The sequence below is a fragment of the Talpa occidentalis genome, unplaced genomic scaffold (assembly GCF_014898055.3).
Source record: "Talpa occidentalis isolate TD23 unplaced genomic scaffold, MPIMG_talOcc4v2.1 talOcc4.6, whole genome shotgun sequence".
In the NCBI taxonomy this organism is placed as follows: Eukaryota; Metazoa; Chordata; class Mammalia; order Eulipotyphla; family Talpidae; genus Talpa; species Talpa occidentalis.
In genome coordinates, this window is record NW_023604972.1 from 23,595,850 (window position 1) to 23,619,751 (window position 23,902).

Below are 23,902 nucleotides of genomic sequence, written 5' to 3' on the forward strand. Positions count from 1 at the left end.
GAGAACCCGAGAGTTGTGAGTGATGGGGCTGTCACATAGAAAGGAGATACATCTTTCCAAATTTGCTTCCTGTCTTTGTGTGAAAGTACTTTAAATAGTAGATTAAAATACTGACCATAAAAATAACACAGGAAGATACAGAAAGGTAGAACAGGACTGGTGTCTTTATGCAAGATATATTAGAACATAAGGTGAAAATTCTGAATGGGTACAATTACCCTTGGTGCTTCTTCAGATCATTTATAAATTACAGTACAAAAATGCATGGTTTTGTTTCTGCTAGCCTGTACATTATATGTGTGATGTGTAAAATATGAAATATAGTGCTATTTTTACAGATAAGGAAAGGTCTAAGAAGCACTGTGTTCATTTAAGGAATTGTAGCTGGGGTTGTCCATATTACTTTCTTACTGTTTTAGAACTCGTTGAACTTGCTTAAGTTAAATGTGAAAATGATTGTAAAGAAGACAAATCATTTCTAATCTCAGCACTCTGAGATAATCATTTATTAATGCTTTTGTTAATTCTCCTCTCCTCAAAAAAAATGTATTTACTTTGAGAATTTTATTTGCGCATTCCATACAACATATTCTAGTTATTTCTTTAGTTTCAGATTCTTTAATAATTGTGGAAAATTCCTTCATTAGCATTTGCTTTTACACTATGTTGCTTTTTCCTTGTTTCTGAAAGAAACTATTTTATCTTGCAGAACCTTGTTTAATGAACTGAGGATTGTTGTTGAACATATAATAATGAAACCTGCTTGCCCTGTGTTTGTGAGAAGACTTTGTCTCCAGAGCATTGCCTTTATAAGCAGACTGGCTCCAACAGTTGCGTAGTTTAACATCCAGCTAAGTTATATATAATCTAAGCATTATTTGCAGCTGGTACTTCTGCTAGGAGTTTTTAATTTCAGGTGTAAAACTGACCTCAATCCATTTTACATAACTTACATAAGTACATCTCAATGGGAAGACATAATTTTTCTGGCATGTTAAATCAAGCCTTTAAAAAGTTTCTGAGAAAATTTTACTGTGTTATGTTGTTAATGATTATAGAAGTTTGTATCTTGTAATAAGTGTACTGAGGATTTTTTTAGATGCTGCTGTGCCTTTATCATGAACATTTATTTCTCTTGTAGAAATGGCTCTAAAATTTCTTTCAACCTAATTGGTACCCTGAATTTATATCTGGCCTGAGTTCATTATGATAATATTACATATATGAATTCAGTATATTTTGAGACAGTATTGTTTTGCTGTTCATTAATTTTGGTTGATGATTTTTCAGAAGCAATTCTCACTATTTACTTTCAAATTATTATTTAGGGTGACTTTGTGCTGCTTTGTTAGAACAGATTTATTTTGAATGTATTATCATGAGAAATTCTATCTTATGCTGTGACCTTCCAAAATTTTGTTTTTCCATACTTACATCTGTGAGCTTGAGTATGGTTTTTAAAAGGCTCAACTGTAAGCTTGTTAACCAGTTGTGTAACTATTTGGGGTTCACCTAAACATTTTGCACTGGAAAGCAGAAGTCATACATTCTTTCAGAGATCTATTGAGTAAGTAGCATTTCTTAAGTAGGAAATCCTTATATAGATAAGGACACATAGTACTATCATAGTTGGTAGAAGTACCTAGATGAGATTCTTGACTGCCAGTTTTCTCGGTTTCTTAGGCTTGAATTTTAACTGACAATTGCAGAAGTTCAGATGACTTTTGAAAGTGATGTCACTGAAGATTGAGCATATGATATCCTTGATTTCTGTTCTGATAAAATAATGAAGATTATCGTGTTGATTACATACTTACTCATCAAATCCGATTTAAAATGTTAAAATGAAAGGATTATAGGTAAGATAATTGACTGGGAATGGGGCAAGAGGAAGAGTTATGGAGAATAGTGTGCATCTAGTTTTGTAATTCATAGAATTGGATGTATTATTCAACTGTGATTTGAGTTGTGCGATATGTTCTGTTCATTGAACTTCCATCAGTTCCTTTATAAATTCATTCCAATCTTTATTACTATTGCATGATTGGAAATGTTTAAAACATCAAATTTTAGTAGAGTAATGTAATGATTTTCGTAACCAGTTTTTTCTGTCTGCATGTAAATTTCTCAAAAACATTCATTAGTAACTTAGTTACATCAGCTTTCTTTTCAAATTCTCACTATATAGAAATGTGATATCCTCTTGATAACTGTAACCAGCTATTTTTGTATTTTTGTAATATTTATGTACTAAGTTCAAGAAGCAGCCTCATAATATTCAGTTGATTGTGTATGTGTGTGTGGCTAGCCGCCCTATTTACTGTATGTTTAATCTGATGGTTTAAAGCTAAATTTTCTAGAGCAATAAAGTGATGATAATGTTAAGTAAATAGTATATTGATTTCTAATAGTGTTTTTAAAAATTAAGTCTTGAATTAGATTGTTTTGGCAGCTGAAGGCATATTTATTTTTAAGTTACTGGGTTGGTTTTTTGGTAATATTTTTATCTTGATAGTTTTAGGTTTATAGAAGAGTTGCAAAATCAGTACAGAATTCCTTATACCCTTTACTCAACTTGACATTAAAAGTTATATAACTAGACAACATTTATCAAAAACTAAGGAATTAATGTGAACAATACTATTAACTGAAGTACAGAACTGAATTCAGATACCCCCACTTTTTCCATTTCTTAATTTTTTTTCTGTATGCTCTATTTTTACCATGATGATTTATTTTTCATGACCTATAAGTCTGCCATTTTGAGTTTTTCCTTTTTATTTTGGAAATTTCATTGGCCAAAAAGATTTTCCTAAAGAAAAGAATTCATACTAACATTAACAGGCATAATTTTAATCTTAAAATTGTAATTTGAAACACTGCTTTGAAAGTTTAGACTTTTAATCACATTAATAGGATTCTATTTCTGATTTGCCCATGTTTGGCTATTTAAGGAAGGCTTGATTTACAAATAAAACACACTCATGAAAAAGTAAATTGTACAATTTGAGCATTACTAGATACTTAGTTTGTGTGAAATTTTAGATAGAAATTCTGCAATATGATTATGTACAGCTGGCTAATTTGGCATCTGAAATTATAGTGTAACCTGTACACCTATTGAGTTAAAATTATGAAATGTAATAGCACTATATAGAATGAACGTAGGAGGAGGAATTATAGCTCAGTAGCTTTTTACTTGCAGGTCTGAAAAAGGTTGGTTTAATGTCCAGAATATCTAATTCTTCTGAAAATGGTATAGTAATGTTCTTAATACCACTTTTAGATTACTCTTTTGGATAGGTAGAAGCCACATACAGATATTTTAACAAGGATTTATATTCCTTTATATACTTGATTCCTGCTGAATAACTATCATCAGTCCAAAGAGAAATTTCTTCTTTTTTTTTTTTTAAAGATTGATTTATTTATCCATATAAGAGCTGGGGCAGAGGCCAGAGATGTGGGGAGTGAGAGGACTCAACAGAGACAGAGCGGACTGACTGAAATGCACTGCTGAGGGGAGCAGTGGGTGAGACAGGAGAGGTCTGCTGCACCATGTGGGTTGCTCTCTGGCTGGCTGGGGATCGAATTTGTGCTACAGAGGCTGTAGATCGCTTCATAGTGCGGTGCTTAACCCCTTGCACCACCAGGGAGGCCCAAAGAGAAATTTCTTAAGTAACAGTTTATATTTAAATTCATGTGGAATAAAATTCACCAAGACGGATGGTTCATGGGTATCTTGGTGGTGGTAATTTTATGGGGATTACTCTAAGAGGAGAATGAACAGTGACATAAAAAATTAATTAAATTCACCAAGGCGGATGCATCTGGAAGTAAGCAAGAAAGGGCCTCCTTGCTGGTGTAGGGGTTAAAGACTCAGAACTATAAATTTGTCACCAGCATGAGTTAGGTCCCCAGCCAGGGAGCTAACCCACATGGCACAGCAGATCTCTCCTGTTTCGCCCACTGCTCTCCTCAGCAGTGTATTACGGTAGATCTGCATATTCTGCTCCCCACTCTGTCTCTGGTGAATCCTCTCAACCCCCTGTACCTCTGGCCTACACTCCAGTTCTTGATTGCATAAATAAATAAAAATAAATCTTTAAAAAAAAGTAAACAAGGGCCTCCCCAGTGGCGCAGCGGTTGAGCGCTGGGTTGCGAAGCTGCCGGCAGCCTCTGCAGCGCTGGTTCAATTCCCCGGCTGCTCCCCGGCCACCGGAGGAGGGTCCCGCATGGCGCGCAGACCTCTCCTGCCGCGCCCGCTGCTCCCCTCAGCAGTGTACTTCGGTCCTTCTGCCTGCTCTGCTCCCCACTCTGGCTCTGGTGAATTCTCTCACCCTCCTGTGCTTCTAACTGTATCCAGTGCTTGTATAAATAAATAAATAAATCTTTAAAAAAAAAAAAAAGTAAACAAGATAATTAATTTTTCAAAAAATAAATTTAGATACATAGGAACTTCCCTAACAGAGAAAGTTAAGTCAATGCTAATTTAAAGCTGAAGTTACACATAAAAATTATAAAATTATCAGAATACTTCCTGAAAATCCAGATCAAAAATTCAGATTAGGTTTGTAAGGTTAAGATATTAATAGTATTCATTGTGGAAAGAAAGATGAGTATGTGAAATAAAACCATTTTATGTGAAATAAAACCATTAGAACTGAGAAATTTAGGATTTTTAATGTTTGAGATCAGAATGAATGAAGTTAATTTTGAGGGATTGTGGTAAAGACCCTTACCTAACACCAAGAAATTTGATTATAATTTTCTAAAATTCCCATCCTTCCCCCCGCCATCCCGTTGGAATCTACTAGCCTTAAAATCATTGCTCCTATTTACGCATTTAGTTTTGATACTTCACTGTGTAATGAATACCTTAAGGGAGAATGTAACCGCATTTATGATCACCAGGTGGCACTCTTTCCTCAACACCCCCTTCCATTGTTTCACATGCCAGTTTCAAAGTTAAATGCCACCAAAAGTGCAGAGTCAGCAAAACTGAGGATCTGGGTTCCGTGACCCTTTAAATGTGTAATAACTCAATATTTGACAAATATTTAGTAAGCATTCTCTGTGAATACATTCTTGAAATATTGAAAAGGTGAGAGAATTATCATACCTGTTTTCTAGGTAAGCAGTAAAATAGGTGACAATTGAAAGTGGGCATCATTCAGATCATGGTCTCCCTGGTTTCTCTTTTTTTTTCCTTTTCAGTATAAGTGCCTAAATCACCCAAACATATCAAATATAAAATTGTTTTTCATTTTCAGGTGTGTAGAAAAATAGTACTTAATTTTTTTCATGATCACTTTGTAGGTACACAAGGCATAGTCAGTTTAACCTCTTTAAATTTTTAATGGTAACATAAAAGCATATTGAAGTTTTTTGGATATTATATCAAGAAAGGTACTGGAATTTTAAATTCAGTTTGAAGTTACTAAAACAACTAGTTTGTCTTATCACTTCATTGGAACTTCACTAAGTTTAGGAGAATTGTCCAGAGGCTGTATGATTAATAGTATAATTTCACAGATAGCATACCAAAGGCATACATTTATAAATCCAAGAGTTATTTCCAGAGATAGTTTTAATGAATAGTCTTCTTAGAATATTCTGGATGGAAAGTTGGTGTATCTGGTACTAAGGAAGAGAAAGGAGCTGCTAAAAGTTTTGGGAGATTTTCTGGTAGTAATTATTCTAGGACATGTTTATCTTTTAGGGTGAGTTCTTAGAACACACCGTTTCTAAGTGAAGGATTAATGGTAGTCTTTCTCTCATGCAGTGCAAATAGGAAAACTGATATGCACTGGATTTGAGTTGATATAACAAGAGATAAAATACAGTATTCTTTTAATCTAAAGCAAATTCTTTTTCTTAGAAAATGATAGGAAAAAAGTGATTGATGAATGTCTTTCCTAGAATCTAAAACTTAGTTCATATTCCAGGAGGAAAAAAGGGTCCAAGGATCATATCACTTTTTCCTTATGAAATGGATTTTTCTGATTGCTCAGTACTTTTTAAGTAATCTTTTTTGCTTAGTTCATGCAGTTTAATTCTAAAACTTGACTTTTTGTGTGTGTGACTTTAAAATAGAACAAAAGCTTTGACATGAATTTTTGCTTATATATATATTTGTAAGTTGCGACCAAATGGGCAAAGTCTTGAGCAGGTAGCATTTGTAATGTGTGTATATAGATATTGGAACAAATGTAAAAGGGTCACAAAGATTAGAGAGAGAGTCATAACAAAACTGTTGATTTATAAATGCATTACTTCTGGTGCTCTATATAATGGGGTATATTGAACTAAAAAATCTTTACATACAGAATGTCAGCATTTCTTAGTCACTCCTCTTGAATCCATTTTTAATATCTAATAGTATACAGGTTGGGGAGTTACACTCTTCAGGCCAATGCCACCCAGACTATATAAATTTATAAAATAAATTGAAAAATTCATCATTCCTCCTGTATTCAAGACCAAAGCACATAAATGCTAATGTAGGGCTCAGAGGGGAAATATATTTCTCCTGAATATTTGAGAAAATGTGAAGTCCTTTCAAGAAAATCTAATAAACATAATAATCATAGCCTGCTGACACTAAGGAAAAAGGACCTCATTCGCTCTTTCTTTTATGCAGCGATTTACTGGTCCCTACTGATTTCCAAATTGGATCACTCTAGTAAATTATCTATGCTGGTACCTGTGAAAGTAAGCCCTGGGATCCATATTTGTTTTGTGTTCTGCTTAAATCAGCAAGAATGATAAATTTGATGGTGTGAAATTGGAAGTGTCAAGGGCTTTCTTTGGTGATTGAGCAAAATAATGTCTCCACTTGTAATTTATTGTGACCCTTTTTCATTGTATGTGCTTTGTATATCTGATATTTATTTCAATACAAATTAAATTGTTGTTTCTTCGTCTGTATTGTTATATCTAAGGTTTTATTGATGTAAAAATTAAATTGTGTAATAAAAATCTCTCTGAATTTAAGCAGATTTTAAAAATGTCATGTTGCAGAAAAAATTACCATTGGAACTCAGCTTCCCATTGTACTTCATTACCTTATTGTTAGAATAAGGTGAATTTGGAAACTTCTGTTTTCCTCAGCTCATCACAAATAATAGAAATGGTATAATTTTGTGGTCTAATGTGAAACTGGAAAAAATGGCCTAAGTGAAACTGAGAAAAGAAAAATTAGAGTGGATTTCACAGCTGTTTGCTAACTTGCTTCTGCACATTTTTAATAATGAAATATAGAGCCTAGTGATGGATGAGTTATTTGTAAGCCTAAAATGATTCACAATATACAATACATCCAGTGTCAACACACTTACGGTTTTTCAAGCAAAATGTAAAAATGTCAGAGGGCGCTTTTTTTATTCTTTTAATATTATGGCACAGTCAAGGGATCAACCTATTACCATTTTATTTGGGTTTTTATGCTCATATTTGCCCTAAGATGTTTTTGTGGTCTCTATAATTAATGGTACGTATTTATATAATACTAATATGCTTTCAATACTATCAATAAATTTTAATCCTTTTACATTAAAATGTACAGATAATGTTGAGGCAGGTTTATAAAACCATACTTAGTCTAATTTCTATTTATAGTACTGATAGTTATCAAATGCTCAACTTTTATATACAATATGAGACTCTTGTTTTAATTACAAGCCGGCTGCCCCCTGCTGGTAAGTTCTGTATAATCTTATAGTTCAGCCCATCCACTGTATTTTAGTCTCGCCATTAAATGTATAAAAAGCTCTTCTAAAGAATACAAAACAAGTTTGGGTTATTACCAAGTAAATCTGGTTGTAAATCACAGTGTAATGTCACATAGAATCCTTTGGGGGTTTTGTTAAATGTTGATGAAGGCTTTTAAGAATTAACAGATGGATCCTGGGCCTCCCCGGTGGCACAGCAGGTTGAGCACAGCGCTGTGAAGCTGTCTGCAGCCTCTGCAGTGTGGGTTTGATTCCCGGCCGGCCAGGCATACCTCTCCTGTCTCGCCCACTGCTCCCTTCAGCAGTGCTTTTGGTTCTGCTCCCCACTCTGTCTCTGGTGACTCCTCTCACCCTCCCACGACTCTGGCCTGTACACCAGATATTGTATAAATAAAAAAATCTTTTTTTTTTTTTTAAAGATTTATTTATTTATACAAGCACTTGGGTACAGTCAGAAGCGCAGGAGGGTGAGAGAATTCACCAGAGCCAGAACAGGGAGCAGAACAGGCAGAGGACGAAATATACTGCTGAGGGGAGCAGCGGGCGCGGCAGGAAAGGTCTGCATGCCATGTGGGACCCTCAGTGGCGGCCGGGGATCAAACCAGCACTGCAGAGGCTGCGGGCAGTTTCGCAGCCCAGCGCTCAACCGCTGCGCCACCAGGGGAGTCCCTAAAAAATAAATCTTTAAAAATAAATTTTAAAAAATAAACCAGGGCTTCCCCGGTGGCGCAGTGGTTGAGCGCTGGGTTGCGAAGCTGCCCGCAGCCTCTGCGGAGCCGGTTCGATCCCCAGCTGCTCCCCGGCCACTGGAGGAGGGTCTTGCATGGCGCGCGGACCTCTCCTGCCGCCCGCTGCTCCCCTCAGCAGTGTACTTCGGCCCTTCTGCCTGCTCTGCTCCCCGCTCTGGCTCTGGTGAATTCTCTCACCCTCCCGCGCTTCTGACTGTACCCAGTGCTTGTATGTATGTATAAATAAATAAACAAACAAACAAATAAATAAATAAATAAATAAACCAGATGGATCCCAACTTTTCAACTAGGTATTTACTACTGAAGGAAAATTAAAAGGCTAAAACTATACACAGTGTATTTAGGGGATCTAAAATGATGAGTTGGGTAAGTTTGAGCCAGTCTTACTCATTCTTTTGCCTGCAGTAATCAATTTGACCAGAGAGAATGGGAAAGGAAGGGAAATGGGCACCTTTCAAGTGGAGGGAGATCCTCAGTTGAATTGTCCTTGGCACCTTTGCTCACTTATATGATATAGAAAGACAAATACAGGAAGGAGAATTTCCTAAGGCCTAGAGGTCAGTTTAGATGAAAGCCCAGCACCTTGAAAGGCCTGGGTGACCATCATTTCTAACACTTTTTCTCTTTCTTAACTTAGTCTTGCCTTTATTTCCTTTTTACTCTCTACCTCAGAACGTCTCTTGAATGTTTCTTTTGTCAGTGACCTCAACACTCCTGCCCTGTTCTGTTGCATTTACCTGACAACTCCCAATCACCAGTCTAAAGTACACACATGCACACATTGTTTTTCAGCACTCTATTTTTCCTCTAAACTTGTTCCTCGTGTGTTGTTCGAACTTCCGTCTTTTCTTATTTAAATTATTTGCTTTTACTATTAAATACTCGTGTGTAGAAGTTACACTGTAGTAGCAGATTTATCAATTCCTCCTTTGTTAAAAGATAAGTAGGAATATTTAAATAAATGTTTAGTAGCTTTTTTTTTTAAAGATTATTTATACAAGAACCGGGGTACAGGCCAGATGTGTGGGAGGGTGAGAGGACTCACCAGAGACAGAGCGGGGAGCAGAACAGGCAGACTGACAAAATACATTGCTGAGGGGAGCAGCAGGCAAGACTGGAGAGGTCTGCCACGCCATGTGGGACCCTTGCTGGCCAGCTGGGATCGAACCTACGCTGCAGAGGTTGTGTACAGCTTCACAGCGCTGCGCTCAACTGCCTGTGCCACCAGGGGAGGTCCTCAGTAGCCTTTCTTGAGCATAAGTTGATTTGAATGTGACAGTGCCAAACAAGGTGATTAGTAATGGTCTGTGGCAGGAGCTAGGGGAGGCCTTATTAAGAGGAAACACAAAAACAAAGGAAGGAAATTATTGGATGGAGTACAGCTTAGGAAGTGCCTTGTTTGGGAAAGTTAGTTGGATTGGTTGTTCTTAAGAGTCCAGGATTAAGACCCCATAGCTGGAATAGAATTTAGGGGTACATTGAATAAAACAGTTATACTTAGTTTCTGGACATGAGGAGTTCATGTGGTTTGTATTAATATGTCCGAAAAGTGAAGTCATGACTGAACATTCTTTGGGATTTTGTATAATTGGTCAACAATATGATTGTGTTTTGTAGATTGAACTGTCGTTCTCGACCATAATAAGGTGTTTTAGTCTGGGGTGCCATAAAATAATCCATTTGTTTTTTTACTTAAGCAATAAATTTATTTTCTCATACTTTGAGAGGCAGAGAACAAGGTCAAAGCACCAATGTCAAGATCCTCATTTTAAGGCATCTTTTCTTGGCTTGCAGGTGGCCACTATCTCACTGTATGTTTATGTGGCCTTTCCTTGGTGCACGTATGGTGAGAGATGGTGAAAAATACCTCTCTCTTCTATCCTATTGATTCAAGGCTCCATTTTTTTTATTATTTAAATTTTATTTTTATATTCCCCATACAAGTACAACCCCCTTATTTTGACCCCAAGCCCTCCTTTCCTTGCCCCCTACCCCCCATAGAGTGTCTCTGGTTCATAGTTGTTTGTTGATTTTGATATTTTCTTTCTTATTGTTATCCTTTTTCCTGGTCCCTTATTTAAGTTTTCTAGATTCCTGCTATGCGTGAGGCCATCCAGTATTTTTCTTTTTCTTTCTGGCTTATTTCGCTAGGCATGATCCCTTCCAGCTCCATCCATGTTGCTGCAAATTGCATGTGTTTATCTTTTTTGAATGCTGAGTAATATTCCATGGTGTATATGTACCACATCTTCTTGATCCAGTCATCTATTTTTGGGCATTTGGGTGGTTTCCAAAGCTTAGCTATTGTAAATAGTGCTGCTATAAACATAGGGGTGCAGGTGCTCTTTGGAATTGATGTTTCTGTGTCCTTTGGATAAATACCTAGGAGTGGAATTGCTGGATCATATGGAAGCTCTATGTTTAGTAGGTCCAGAAATCTCCACACAGCTCTCCATAGTGGTTGGACCAATTTGCACTCCCACCAACAGTGTAGGAGAGTTCCTTTTTCTCCACAACCTCGCCAACATTTGTTGTTGCTAGTTTTTTTAATAGGTGCCATTCTCACTAGTGTAAGATGGTATCTCATTGTAGTTTTGATTTGCATTTCCCTGATTACAAGTGATGTTGAACATTTTTTCATATGCCTGTTGGCCATTTGCATTTCCTTTTCAGAGAAGTTTCTTTTTAGCTCTTCTGCCCATTTTTTGACTGGGTTATTTTCTTTGTTTTTGTTGAGTCTCATCAGCTCTTTGTAGATTTTTGCAATCAGTGCTTTATCATTAGTGTTGTGTGCAAAAATGTCCTCCCAGTCGGTGGGGTTTCTCTTTGTTTTTGTTATTGTCTCTTTTGCTGTGCAGAAGCTCTTTAATTTGATGTAGTCCCAGCTGTTTATCTTTGCCTTCACTATCACTGCTTTGGGTGATGTGTCTGTAAAGATGTCTTTGATGTGCATATGAGGTAGTGTTTCGCCTATATTTCCTTCTATGTATTTTATGGTTTCAGGTCTTATATCTAGTTCTTTAATCCATTTTGAGTTGGTTTTTGTGCATGGTGTTAGGTAGTAGTCAAGCTTCATTCTTTTGCATGTAGTGACCCAGTTTTCCCAGCACCATTTATTAAACAAACTTTCTTTGCTCCAATGCATATTCTTTGCTCCTTTGTCAAAGATTAGTTGACCATAAATCTGTGGGTTTATTTCTGGATTTTCTATTCGATTCCATTGGTCTGTATGTCTGTTCTTGTTCCAATACCATGCAGTTTTGATGATTATGGCTTTGTAGTAGAGTTTGAAGTCTGGGCGTGTGATGCCTCCATTCCCCTCTTTTTTTTTTCAGGAGAGCTTGGGCTATTCAGGGTTTTTGGTGATTCCATATGAATTTCATCAATAATTGTTCTATTTCTTTGAAGAATGACATTGAAATTTTGATTGGAATAGCATTGAATCTGTAAATTGCTTTTGGTAGGATGGCCATTTTAATAATGTTTATTCTTCCAATCCATGAGCAGGGGATGTCTTTCCATTTCTTTGTGTCTTCTCCTATTTCTTTTAACAGTGTTTTATAGTTTTCTTTGTATAGGCCCTTTACCTCTTTTGTTAGATTTATTCCCAAGTATTTGATTTTATTGTTTTGATAATAAAAGGGATGTTTTTTTCGATTTCTTCTTCAGATTTATTGTTTGTGTATAGGAAGGCTACTGACTTTTGCATGTTGATTTTGTATCCTGCCACTTTATTGAACTGATTGATTAGTTGAACTAGTTTTTCTGTGGAGTTTTTGGGGCTCTCTATGTATATTATAATATCATAGTGATAGTTTGACTTCTTTTCCTTTGGATTCCTTGTATGTCTTTCTCTTGTCTTATTGCTCTGGCTAGGACTTCCAGTATTATATTGAAAAGCAGTGGTGAGAGTGGACATCCTTGTCTTGTTCCAGATCTTAATGGAAATGCTTTCAGCTTTTAACCATTGAGAATGATACTGGCTGTTGGCTTGTCATATATGGCCTTTATAATGTTGAGGTATGTTCCGTGTATCCCAAGAATTTCAAGGATGTTGCACTTTGTCGAAAGCTTTCTCAGTATCTATTGATGTTATCATATGGTTTTTATATTTCTTTTTTTATATTTCTTTTTGTTGATGTGTTGGATAACGTTGATTGATTTTTGGATGTTGAACCATCCTTGTGTCCCTGGAATGAATCCTACTTGGCCGTGGTGAATTATCTTATGGATACATTGTTGGATTCTGATAGCTAAAATTTTATTGAGGATTTTTGCATCAGTGTTCATTAGGGAGATTGGCCTGTAGTTTTCTTTTTTTGTGTTGTCCTTGTTTGGTTTTGGTATAAGTGTAATGTTGGCGTCAAAGAACGTGTTTGGTATTATCCCTTCCTCAATTTTTTGGAAGAATTTGGGAAGGATAGGCACTAATTCATCTCTGAACGTTTGGTCGAATTCATTTGTAAATCCATCAGGTCCTGGGCTTTTTTTTTTGGGAAGGGTTTTGATTACCAATTCAATTTTGCTGCTTGTAATTGGTCTGTTTAGGTGTTCTATTTCTTCTTTATCTAGCTTTGGGTGATTGTAGAGTTGTAGGAATTTGTCCATCTCCTCTAGATTGTTGAACTTGTTTCCATATAACTGTTCATAGTAGTTTCTGATTATTCTTTTGATTTCTGCTGTGTCCATTGTGATTTCTCCTCTTTCATTTGTGATCCTGTTTATTTGTGCTTTCTCCCTTTTTTCCTTTGTGAGCCTGGCTAGGGGTTTGTCTATTTTATTTATTTTTAAGAAGAACCAGCTCTTGGTTTCATTGATCTTTTGGAATTTTTTTTAAATTCGATTTTATTTATTTCTGCTTTGGTTTTTATTATTTCTTTTACTGGTTTTGGGTTTTTTTTGTTGTTCTTTTTCTAGTTCTTTGAGCTTCGAGATTAGGTTGTTTCTTTGAGTTGAGAAAGGTTTGGCAGGGTAAATAAAAGGAGAGCCAGGCTAAATTTCTCAAAGGAAGGGAAAATTTATTGCACCCTGGGCGGACCTCATGGACCCAAGGTGGGGGGTCCGTGAAGCCGCCTCAAGGCTCCATTCTTATGACTTCACTTAATTACATCCTAAAGGGTCCTAGCTCCAAATGTAGTCATATTGGCAATTAGGACTTCAACATATGAATTTGGTGATGGGAGAAACACAACTCAACCACAGTATATGAGCATAGTGTTGAAGTTACAGATGTAGATAGTAATTTTATTAAGAAACAAAAGTGAAACTTCAAAGAAGGGAGAATGCCACTTTAGAATGGCAGCTATCATGTAGAATTATCATTTATGAATTAAAGGATCTGGCTGTGTTCAAGACTTGTTCTTCCAATTATTAATAGGTGACCTGAGGCAAATCACTTATTTTTCAGAGTCTCAGTTTCTTTGTAAGATAGGTAATACTTATCTCTTAAGGTAGCTGGTGAATTTAATAATGGATGTTTAAGTGCTTTGTAAGCTCTAGTGCTATTTAAATTTTTTATGATGTTATCAGCTGAGCATATCTTATATAAAGTAGACACTGAAAAACATTTTGTATAGTAATGATATGTCATTTTATGCATCAGATAGTGGTAACTTTAATGCTCTGTATCAATGTAAGGGTCTACAAATTGTGTTGGCTATTCCTTCAAAATTTATCCAGAATGTGATTGTTTCTCTTTACCTGCCTTGTCTTAAGGATATCAAACCCCAGAGTGAGAGGAAAGGGGCTGAAGAAGCAGTTGGCTGGAACCCCTTCCATCCAATATCTTCTTTAGGGACAATCCTCATATCTTTGACTTCCAAAGATAGTCTCCACCCCCAATACAGTGCTGCATATTATTATAAATTTACATACCAAATTACCTTCATCTCTCTGTTAAAGTAGCTTCCTCATTTTTTCTCTTCTGTTTTTGCCAGTACCCTTCCACTATTTCTGTTCTTGATGCAGCAATCACAATGATCTTGTTAAGTCACATATCAGAACACATCTCTGCTCAGAAACCTTCAGTGGCTTCCACTGAAATCCTTGCCGTGCCCTACCTGTGCCTACTTGATTTTCTTTTTTTTTTTTTAAGATTTTTTTTTTTAATTTATTTATACAAGCACTGGGTACAGTCAGAAGTGCGGGAGGGTTAGAGAATTCACCAGAGCCAGAGGGGAGAGCAGAGCAGGCAGAAGGACCGAAGCACACTGATGAGGGGAACAGCCGGGGATCGAACCGGCGCTGCAGAGGCTGACGGGCAGCTTCGCAACCCAGTGCTCAATTGCTGCGCCACCGGGGAGGTCCACCTACTTGATTTTCTTAAACCAGTGTCTACTTGATCACACTCTTCTGATCCTCAATTCCTACTACCTTTTCCTCTTTCCCTGTGCTCCAGACACACTGACTTCATTACTCTTTGCCACATTGTAGTTTATAGGAGATAATATATTTTTTATCATCTCAATAACCGAAATATATATTTCTCATACATTTTGGGGGTTCATCTATGGTTCCTGGCTCAAATTCCCTGGAATTTCTTAAATGTGGAAAGTGTCAAAGGTGTCTCTTGTTAAGTTAATGAAGGTAATTTTTGGAAAACTCCTTAGGGAGGGAGGCTGTTGCCAAGTTAACCAACTAGAATTGCCAGTGGGACTTTCAGTTCTAAACCCTGATGATTTCCTGGAAGGGAAGAGGGTCTAGAGGTGAAGTTCAGTTGCCAATTGGCAATGATTTAATTACTCCCTCCTATGTAATAAAACCTCTAGAGAAGCCCTAGAGCAAGGGGCTTCTGACAGCTTCCAGGTTGGGGAACCAAAGCGCTTTCACATGTTCCTGCTGAGAGGACAGACTCGCCTTTGTTCCTGGAGCCTGGAGTATGTTTCTCTTTATCTGGGTGTCGATTTGTATCCTTTAATATCCTTGATAATAAATCAGTGATCTAGTGAGTAAATGAGTTTTCTGAGTTCTGTGCCATTCTAGCAAATTAATGGGACCTGAGGAGAGGGTGGAGGGAAACACTGTTTGACAGCTGGTCGGTGAGAAGCATAGATTATCTGGGCTTGCTGAGGTCTGAGGACAGCGCTGTAGGAGCTTCTTGTCTGTAGCCAGTTAGTCAGAAGCACAGACAACTGCCAGGCCTTGCGACTGGTGCCTAACATGGGCAGTGGTTTCAGGAGACTGAGCCTTTGGAAGCTGTAGACAGTGTCAGAATTGAATTGAATTCTCAGACGCCTTACAAGATTGCTTATTGGTATGGGGAGACCTCTGTGTATTTATCTGTATTGGGTTCAGGAACCACAGTAATGCACTCTTCCTTGAACTTGCCAGGCAGTTTCCTGCTCCATGTATGTAAGTAACTTCTTGTGTCCCTGTTAGAATGTTGTCCTACACATCCATTTCACTCATTCCTTCATCTGACTCCTTGAGATCTTTATTCAAATGTCATCTTGATAGAACCTTTCCTGACCAGCCTGTCTAAACACACTTCACCCTTCCTCTCTGCTGGCATTATTCTCTTTCCCTGCTGTTTTTCTATGTAGTACTTAACACTGCCTTATAATGCTTATCATGTAGTTAGCATCATCATATATTTATTTTCTTTATCTGTCTCCCCCATTAGTGTAAGCTTCATTAGGATAACAATCATTTTCTGTTTTTTCATTATTTAAAATTCAGCTCCTAGAACATAATAGGCACTTAATAAATACACACTGGATGTTTGCGACAAAAATCCTCCCTAGTTAAAAAGAAAAGGAATTTTTTTTTTAAAGGATACTGGATAGCTATGAAAATCTGGAAGGTGTGAAGGGTCAGGCTTGGAAGCTATATAACCAGAAACGATACAGCTTCTTAAGGCAGCTTCCCTTGAAAACAGTTGCCATCACTGTGGGACACTCCTAGACTTCCTGTGGTCTACTACTTTTTGAAAACTGGATGCATCTTTGCTTCATATCTCTTCCCTCATTAAAATATATTTTATGAAGGAGCTCCCTGGTGGCACAAGGGGTTAAGTCTCAGCACTATGAAGCTAATGGCAGCCACTGCAGCACGAGTTCGATCCCTGGCCAGGGAGCTAACCCACATGGCGCAGCAGACCTCTCCTGTCTTGCCTCCTGCTCCCCTCAGCAGTGTATTTCAGTCAGTCTGCCTGTTCTGTTCCCCACTCTGTCTCTGGTGAATCCTCTCACCTCCTCTGCACCTCTGGCCTATACCCCAGCTCTTATATGCATAAGTAAATAAAATAAATCTTTTAAAAAATAGGCATATTCCATGAGCTGCCTTGCTTTCCCCATTGCTTTCTTTCAAATTGAAGCCTCTCAGATTTCTGAGGGTTGGTTGGAGCCTCCACATCTGTGGACCCATAGCTACAAAGGAACTGGGAAAGTAAGTCCCAGCCTTCTACCTTGGGGAGGTGGAGTCACAAGATGGAAAATTCCCTAGATACTGGAATTAAGTTTAGAATATGCTAGGCAGCCAGGAAGTATGATAAAAGTTCTTCCTGGTGCTGGATTCTATCATTGGAAAAATTCCGGGTCAAGGACTTGGAATTAGTTAAAAACTTTGTTTAGCTCACAAAATTTATTCCTAATAGTAACTGGTAAAGTGTTTTCAAATTTATTCTTCATTCCTGACTTTGTTTCTAAGCTTTATCAATTGCATGTTTTCTCATTGGATATCCTGGTAAGTGGTAGTCAAACACATTGCCTGAAGTATGGTTTCCACCATGAATTTGTACTCCTTGATGGGGTAGGAGAGAGACTATGCAGAGTGAGTAAACAACTTGATTCTTTACTTACAGAAATGGAATAAGAGTGTAAGCCCATCATGAGTAAAGTAGCAAGAGTGGGCCATTTCAGAGCTTCTTACCTGTTACCATAAAAACTGCATTAGGCAGCGAGGTGGGAGAGCAAGCAGCATGCTCTGTGCAGTGCAAATAGTATATTGAAATCTGAGAATAGTCCTCACACTAGCCACTTTTTCTAAAACCTTTATTTTTTTCTTTCTTTTTTGGGAAAGAATGAATCAGGAATGACTTAAATTATTGGAGATTCGTGTTTAGAATTCATTGTCAGTACCGCACAATTTAGTTGTTGAAATAACATGTAGCTGATGCTACTGTGCAAGTTAATGAATAATTTTTTTTTTTGTACTCTGGCCTCTGATTGCAATTCATTTGTCACAGCCATGTGGGTTTAGTAATTATTCCTTTGACACTTTCTGAAATGTTTTTAGCTGTATAAAACACAAAATGGGGTTTTTTTTTTTGCCTATTTTTTATTTCCTTGTTTGTTTAGCTCTTGCTATTTATTAAGTTCTTCCATTTTCTCCAATTCTTTGGGAAGTCTCATGACTCTATGGTCTACTTCTGTTTAAGTATGAAGAGGAATTTGAAATTCTTCAATTGTAAATAAGTGAAAGTCATGGTCAAGCTTGTTTACCACTTCATGGGCACAATCTGGGCCTTACCTTTCAAGGAAAAAATTCCAGCATATTATAAATTATATTCTGGCTTCCTTTCTCCAAAACTGGCTCCCTCCTAACCAGGAAACAGAACAAGAACAAGATTCTTTTCTTCCCTTTTCAGTTTCAGTTAGAAGTAGATATAGCCAGATTTAATACCATAATAGTTTCAATTCAATCTTTTTTTTTAATGCAGGCTAAAAAGTAAAGGCTTAGATATTTTTAGAAAGAGCAAATAATCCATGTAAAATTTCACAGAAATGTGATGTGTGTGTGTGTGTGTGTGTGTGTGTGTGTGTGTGGCAAAAGTATTTCCAGTGAGCTACCCAAAGGCAAGAAAAGGAATGTTGAGGTATTAGAAAAAAGTGTAATCATGTTGGTTGGAACACAGAAGCTGTGGTGGAACATGTCCATGCAGCTGAAATATTTGGAAGATGGGTTTGCAAGAAGCTAAAATATAAGAATCTAGCCCTGTTTATTTTTTTTTTACCTTCCTATCCCCACTTGTATAGATATTTGAGGCAAGAAGATGAAAAATAATAACCCCATTCCTCTCCCTGACTCCCAGCAGCGATGCTGATGTAGGTAAATGATGTTAGGCAGGGACAGAGCTGGTGGATGGGTAAAACTGGCAATGTTAAGATGCATATGTGAGAATTTAGGAATTTAAAATATATACACACATGTATATGCTTGGTAGAAGCTGGTGGCATTGCTTATAACATGTAGTTTTGATCTGTGACTACTTTTTTTTGCGAAAAGTAGGGTTTTTCACTTGTGGCACTATTCACGTTTGAGGAGTATAATTTTTTTTTTAAAGATTTATTTATTTATGCATACAAGAACGGGGGTACAGGCTAGAGGCACGGGCGGTGAGAGGATCCACCAGAGACAGAGTGGGGAGCAGAACAGGCAGATCTACTGAAATACACTGCTGAGGGGAACAGTGAGTCAGGAGAGGTCTGCTGTATCATGTGGGTAGCTCCCTGGCCGGGGCTTGAACTCTGCTGCGGTGGCTGAGGTTAGCTTCATAGGTTGCATCCCAACCCCCTGTGCCATCAGGTTGGCTCTTGAGGGAAATAATTCTTTGTTGTGACAGGCCACCCTGTTCATTGGAGGATATTCAGCACCATCTATGGCTTTTACCCACCAGATGCCAGTAGTATCCAAACAAAATGTCTCCAGACATGCCAAAGTTGCCCCTGGTTGAGAACCACTGCCACAAAAGCAACACAATGTGGTTGGTGGGAGAATATAGATCCTGAGCTGGGGCGGGCAGGCTGACTGGAGGAGCAGGGCCTCCCTGGTGGTGCAGGCAGCTGAACGCCACTCTGCGAAGCTGTCCGCAGCCTCTGCAGCACGGGTTCCATCCCAGGCTCGCCAGGTGGTGAGAATCCCACATGGCGTAGCAGACCTCTCCTGTCTCTCCCACTGCTCCCCTCAGCAGTGTATTTCGTCAGTCTGCCTGTTCTGCTCCCCACTCTGTCTCTGGTGAATCCTCTCACCCTCCCACACATCTGGCCTGTACCCCCGTTCTTGTACAAATAAATAAATCTTAAAAAAAAAAAAAACAAGGGCCTCCCCGGTGGCGCAGCGGTTGAGCGCTGGGTTGCGAGGCTGCCCGCAGCCTCTACAGCGCTGGTTCAATCCCCGGCTGCTCCCCGGCCACCGGAGGAGGGTCCCACATGGCGCGCAGACCTCTCCTGCTGCCTGCTGCTCCCCTCAGCAGTGTACTTCAGTCCTTCTGCCTGCTCTGCTCCCCGCTCTGGCTCTGGTGGGTTCTCTCACCCTCCCGCGCTTCTGACTGTACCCAGTGCTTGTATAAATAAATAAATAAATAAATAAAAATAAATCTTAAAAAAAAAAACCAAACAAAAAACCCAAAACACTGGAGGGGCAGAACTCTGAGGGTACCTATGGAGAAACCAAAAGAGAGGGATGAGGAAATTGAGTGGAATGCTGCAGACAGCATGTAGATTCCTGAAAGAGAAAAGATCCTGAAAGTCAAGAGAACCTTTTAGGAATAGGGTGAAAGTCATGTAACATAAATGTCAGTTTTCCAGATCAAGCCAAAGTAGTCTCATGATCAGAACTATATTTCCCCAAAGGAATAGATAGCATGAAACCAAGGAATAGACAATTAAATGATGAAAGCAAATTTCTGATATTGTAATTTCTTCAGAGAAGAAATTAATGGAGAGCCTTGTAGGAGTTGTAGTATATTGTGATAAGTAAGTGACTCTTCACCCCTTTCCTACTTCTTTTTTTTTTTTTTATAGAGGCATGTTAATTAATTAATTTATTTGTTTGTTTTGTTTTTACACATGCACTGGGTACAGTCAGAAGCGTGGGAGGGTGAGAGAATTCACCAGAGCCAGAGCGGGGAGCAGAGCAGGCAGAAGGACCGAAGTACACTGCTGAGGGGAGCAGCGGGCGGCAGGAGAGGTCTGTGTGCCATGTGGGACCCTCCTCCGGTGGTCGGGGAGCAGCCGGGGATCGAACCGCGCCGTAGAGGCCGCGGGCAGGTTCGCAACCCAGCGCTCAACCGCTGCGCCACCGGGGAGGCCCCCTTTCCTACTTCTATTTCCATCTATCTGACTTAATAATTCCCTATATTTAGATATCTATTTATATCACAGATTCTCATGAAACTCATTTTAACATCTTGATCACACTTAAAATGACGTAAAAGGATCTCAGCCTACCTTTCAGAAGACAAAGACCACATTGTCATTTGAGTCTTTTGAAAGACTTGATAATTTCTTCCAAGAGATAAAATCCACTGACTTAGTAAGCAAAGTGGTGGTTAAGAGCATGATCTTTGTGCCTCAGTTTTTTCATTGATAAATTTACTAAGATGTTATAATGTATACAAACGGTGTGACAACTAGTAGGTGATGCATAGCAGTACTACAAGTATCAGTATTTCTGATGAGCTAGGTGTTTATTTTTAAATTTTATTTCCTTCAGCAGAAAATAAACTATGATTATGGATCTTACCTGTTTAGTACATATAGGTAGCTGCTGAATGCTAAATATGGAGCATTAAAACAGCCTCTTGGCAAAGATAGGATTTCTCAAACAATTCAGGCTGAAAGAAGTTCTCCTGTGGAGCTCTAAAGCTAACATCACCTTAATTTTCTTTTTCTTTTTTTTTTTAAAGATTTATTTGTTTATTTATTTATTTATACAAGCACTGGGTACAGTTAGAAGCGCGGGAGGGTGAGAGAATTCACCAGAGCCAGAGCAGGGAACAGAGCAGGCAGAAGGACCGAAGTACACTGCTGAGGGGAGCAGTGGGCGGCAGGAGAGGTCTGCGTGCCATGTGGGACCCTCCTCCAGTGGCCGGGGAGCAGCCGGGGATCGAACCGGCGCTGCAGAGTCTGCGGGCAGCTTCGCAACCCAGCGCTCAACCGCTGCGCCACCGGGGAGGCCCCATCACCTTAATTTTCAGTACATGGGGAAAGTTGAAGACTATTCAGAGGGACAGCATATGATGACAGTGTATTTTAGCTCAAGTTCATGGAGACCTGGGCCTCCCTGGTGGCTCAAGGGGTTAAGCACAGCACTGTGAAGCTGTCCGCAGAGTCTGCAGTGCAGGTTCGATTCACGGCGGGCCGGGGAGCTACCCACATGGTACAGCAGATATCTCCTGTCTTGCCCAGTGCTCCCTCAGCAGTGTATTTCAGTCAGTCTGCCTGTTCTGCTCCCCACTCTGTCTCTGGTGAATCCTCTCATCCTGGCACCTCTGGCCTGTACCCCAGTTCTTGTATGAATAAATAAATCTTAAAAAATGTTCACAGAGACCATTTATTGCATGATACAGCATTGTGAGGATTAAGTAAGATAAACACAGCGTGATTGACCTTATTTTTCAAAATTTTTGGCAAGTCAAGACTTGGAACTTCATCAAAATTAATATGGTATGATAGTAAATTTATACCCCCATTTTACTGTGGGAAAGGAGGGTAGAAAAAAAAAAAAACCTAACAAATTGTGAAAATGTACCGCACACTTATGTTCTACATATTACACAGCTGTGTTATTAAAATTATTTTACCAAACCTGCAAAAAATGTAAAAATGTTACTAGTAGGATGCATTCACGAATTTATCTCCCTCTTTTTCTCCCTGAGATAATAATTTCACTTACTTTTGTAAAGAAACCTTTCATTAACCTTTTAAAAATGTAAAAATGTTTATCACAAAAGGAATGACTTCTTTAAGAACAGACAACACATATACATTAAAATTCTATTTTATATAATAAATCTCTTAAGTTTTTTTTAATTTTTTTTTTTTTTTTATAGAGGCATGCTTTATTTATTTGTTTGCTGGTTTGTTTGTTTGTTTTGTTTATACATGCACTGGGTACAGTCAGAAGCGCGGGAGGGTGAGAGAATTCACCAGAGCCAGAGCGGGGAGCAGAGCAGGCAGAAGGACCGAAGTACACTGCTGAGGGGAGCAGCGGGCGGCAGGAGAGGTCTGCACGCCATGTGGGACCCTCCTCCGGTGGCCGGGGAGCAGCCAGGGATCGAACCAACGCCACAGAGGCCGCGGGCAGCTTCGCAACCCAGCGCTCAACCGCTGCGCCACCGGGGAGGCCCTAAATCTCTTAAGTTTTGAGGGCCTCCCTGGTGGCACAGGCGGTTGAGCGCTGCACTGTGAAGCTGTCTGCAGCCTCTGCAGCGTGGTCGAAACCCACATGGCGCAGCAGACCTCACCTGTCTCACCCTTTGCTCCCCTCAGTAGTGTACTTAGTCCTTCTGCCTGTTGTGCTCCCTGCTCTGTCTGTGGTGACTCCTTTCACCCTCCCGCGGCTCTGTCCTGTACCCCGGTTCTCGTATAAATAAATATTAAAAAAAGTTTTGATTAAAATTATGGTTGAAACTATTAACAGGGTAGTCTCTAGAGAAAAGGGACGTTCCAGGTTTCCTGCCTCATCCAAGGAAGGGTGGAGCTGAGGAGGGAGGAGAAGCTGAGTAGACTGGGAGAAGGAAGAATGGAGGGACTCCACTGGTGGCGCAGGTGGTTTAGCGCTGCGCTGTGAAGCAGCCTCTGCAGCACGGGTTCCATTCACGGCTGGCCAGGGAGCTACCCACATGGCGCAGCAAACCTCTCCTGTCGCGCCGCTGCTCCCCTCAGCAGTGTATTCTGATATGTCTGCCTGTTCTGTTCCCTGCTTTCTCTGGTGAATCCTCTCACCCTCCCGTGCCTCTGGCCTGTACCCCAGCTCTTGTATAAAAATAAATAAATCTTTAAAAAAAAATAAAGATTGGAAGCTAGCAGTGCGAGGACCTCATTCTGAAGTATCAGCATTCATGGTAACGGCCACACAGTGATGTTACCGTGATGAAGTTTGGAGAGTACAGAGGATACATTAGCCTCCACTCTGGTCTTTCCAGTTTCCCACTTTTTTTTTAATTAAAGATTTATTTATTTATACAAGAAACGGGGTAGAGTCACAGGCGCGGGAGGGTGAGAGAATTCACCAGAGACAGAGCAGGGAGCAGAACAAGCAGACGGACCGAAGACACTGCTGAGGGAGCAGCGGGCGAGACAGGAGAGGTCTGCCGCGCCATGTGGGCATCTCCCAGGCCGGCCGGGAATCGAACCCGCGCTGCAGAGGCTGCTGACAGCTTCACAGCGCGCCGCTCAGCCCGCTGCGCCACCGGCCCTCCCCGCTTTTTTCCACTAACACCACCAAGGCGCAGATTTCGAGACCAGAAAAAAAGGAAGTAAGCAGGCAGAGGTCCCCAAAGATGGTCGTTTCTCCCCAGGCTTTCCAGGCTGGTAAGAGACCATCAATCTATGCGACGAGGTCCACACAACGCGCAAGCGCACACGGGACGGCTAGCACCTTTCCCCGTAGCCACGCCCCCTCAGCACGTCGGGGGCCGCCCGCGAGCTCTCCCCGTGCGTGCCCCGCACTTGCGTCACTTCCGCTTTCTCCGCCGCC

The 23,902-nt window shown here is 39.5% G+C and overlaps 1 protein-coding gene across 2 annotated transcripts in view; it reads left to right on the forward strand.

Annotated features, from left to right (window-relative positions):
• The window catches only part of TMEM33 (transmembrane protein 33), a 28,687-nt gene extending 21,145 nt beyond the window's left edge, over positions 1–7,542 (forward strand). The window contains exons 8-9 of one of the 2 annotated variants that reach the window (XM_037529791.2): positions 710–830; positions 1,684–7,542. In XM_037529791.2, coding sequence (XP_037385688.1) covers positions 710–830; positions 1,684–1,689 — 127 coding nt within the window. In that variant the 3' untranslated portion in view covers positions 1,690–7,542. Of the gene's footprint in view, positions 1–709 lie in introns of both variants that reach the window. The other variant, XM_037529790.2, reaches the window with a different exon arrangement.
• Positions 7,543–23,902: the final 16,360 nt, after the last annotated feature.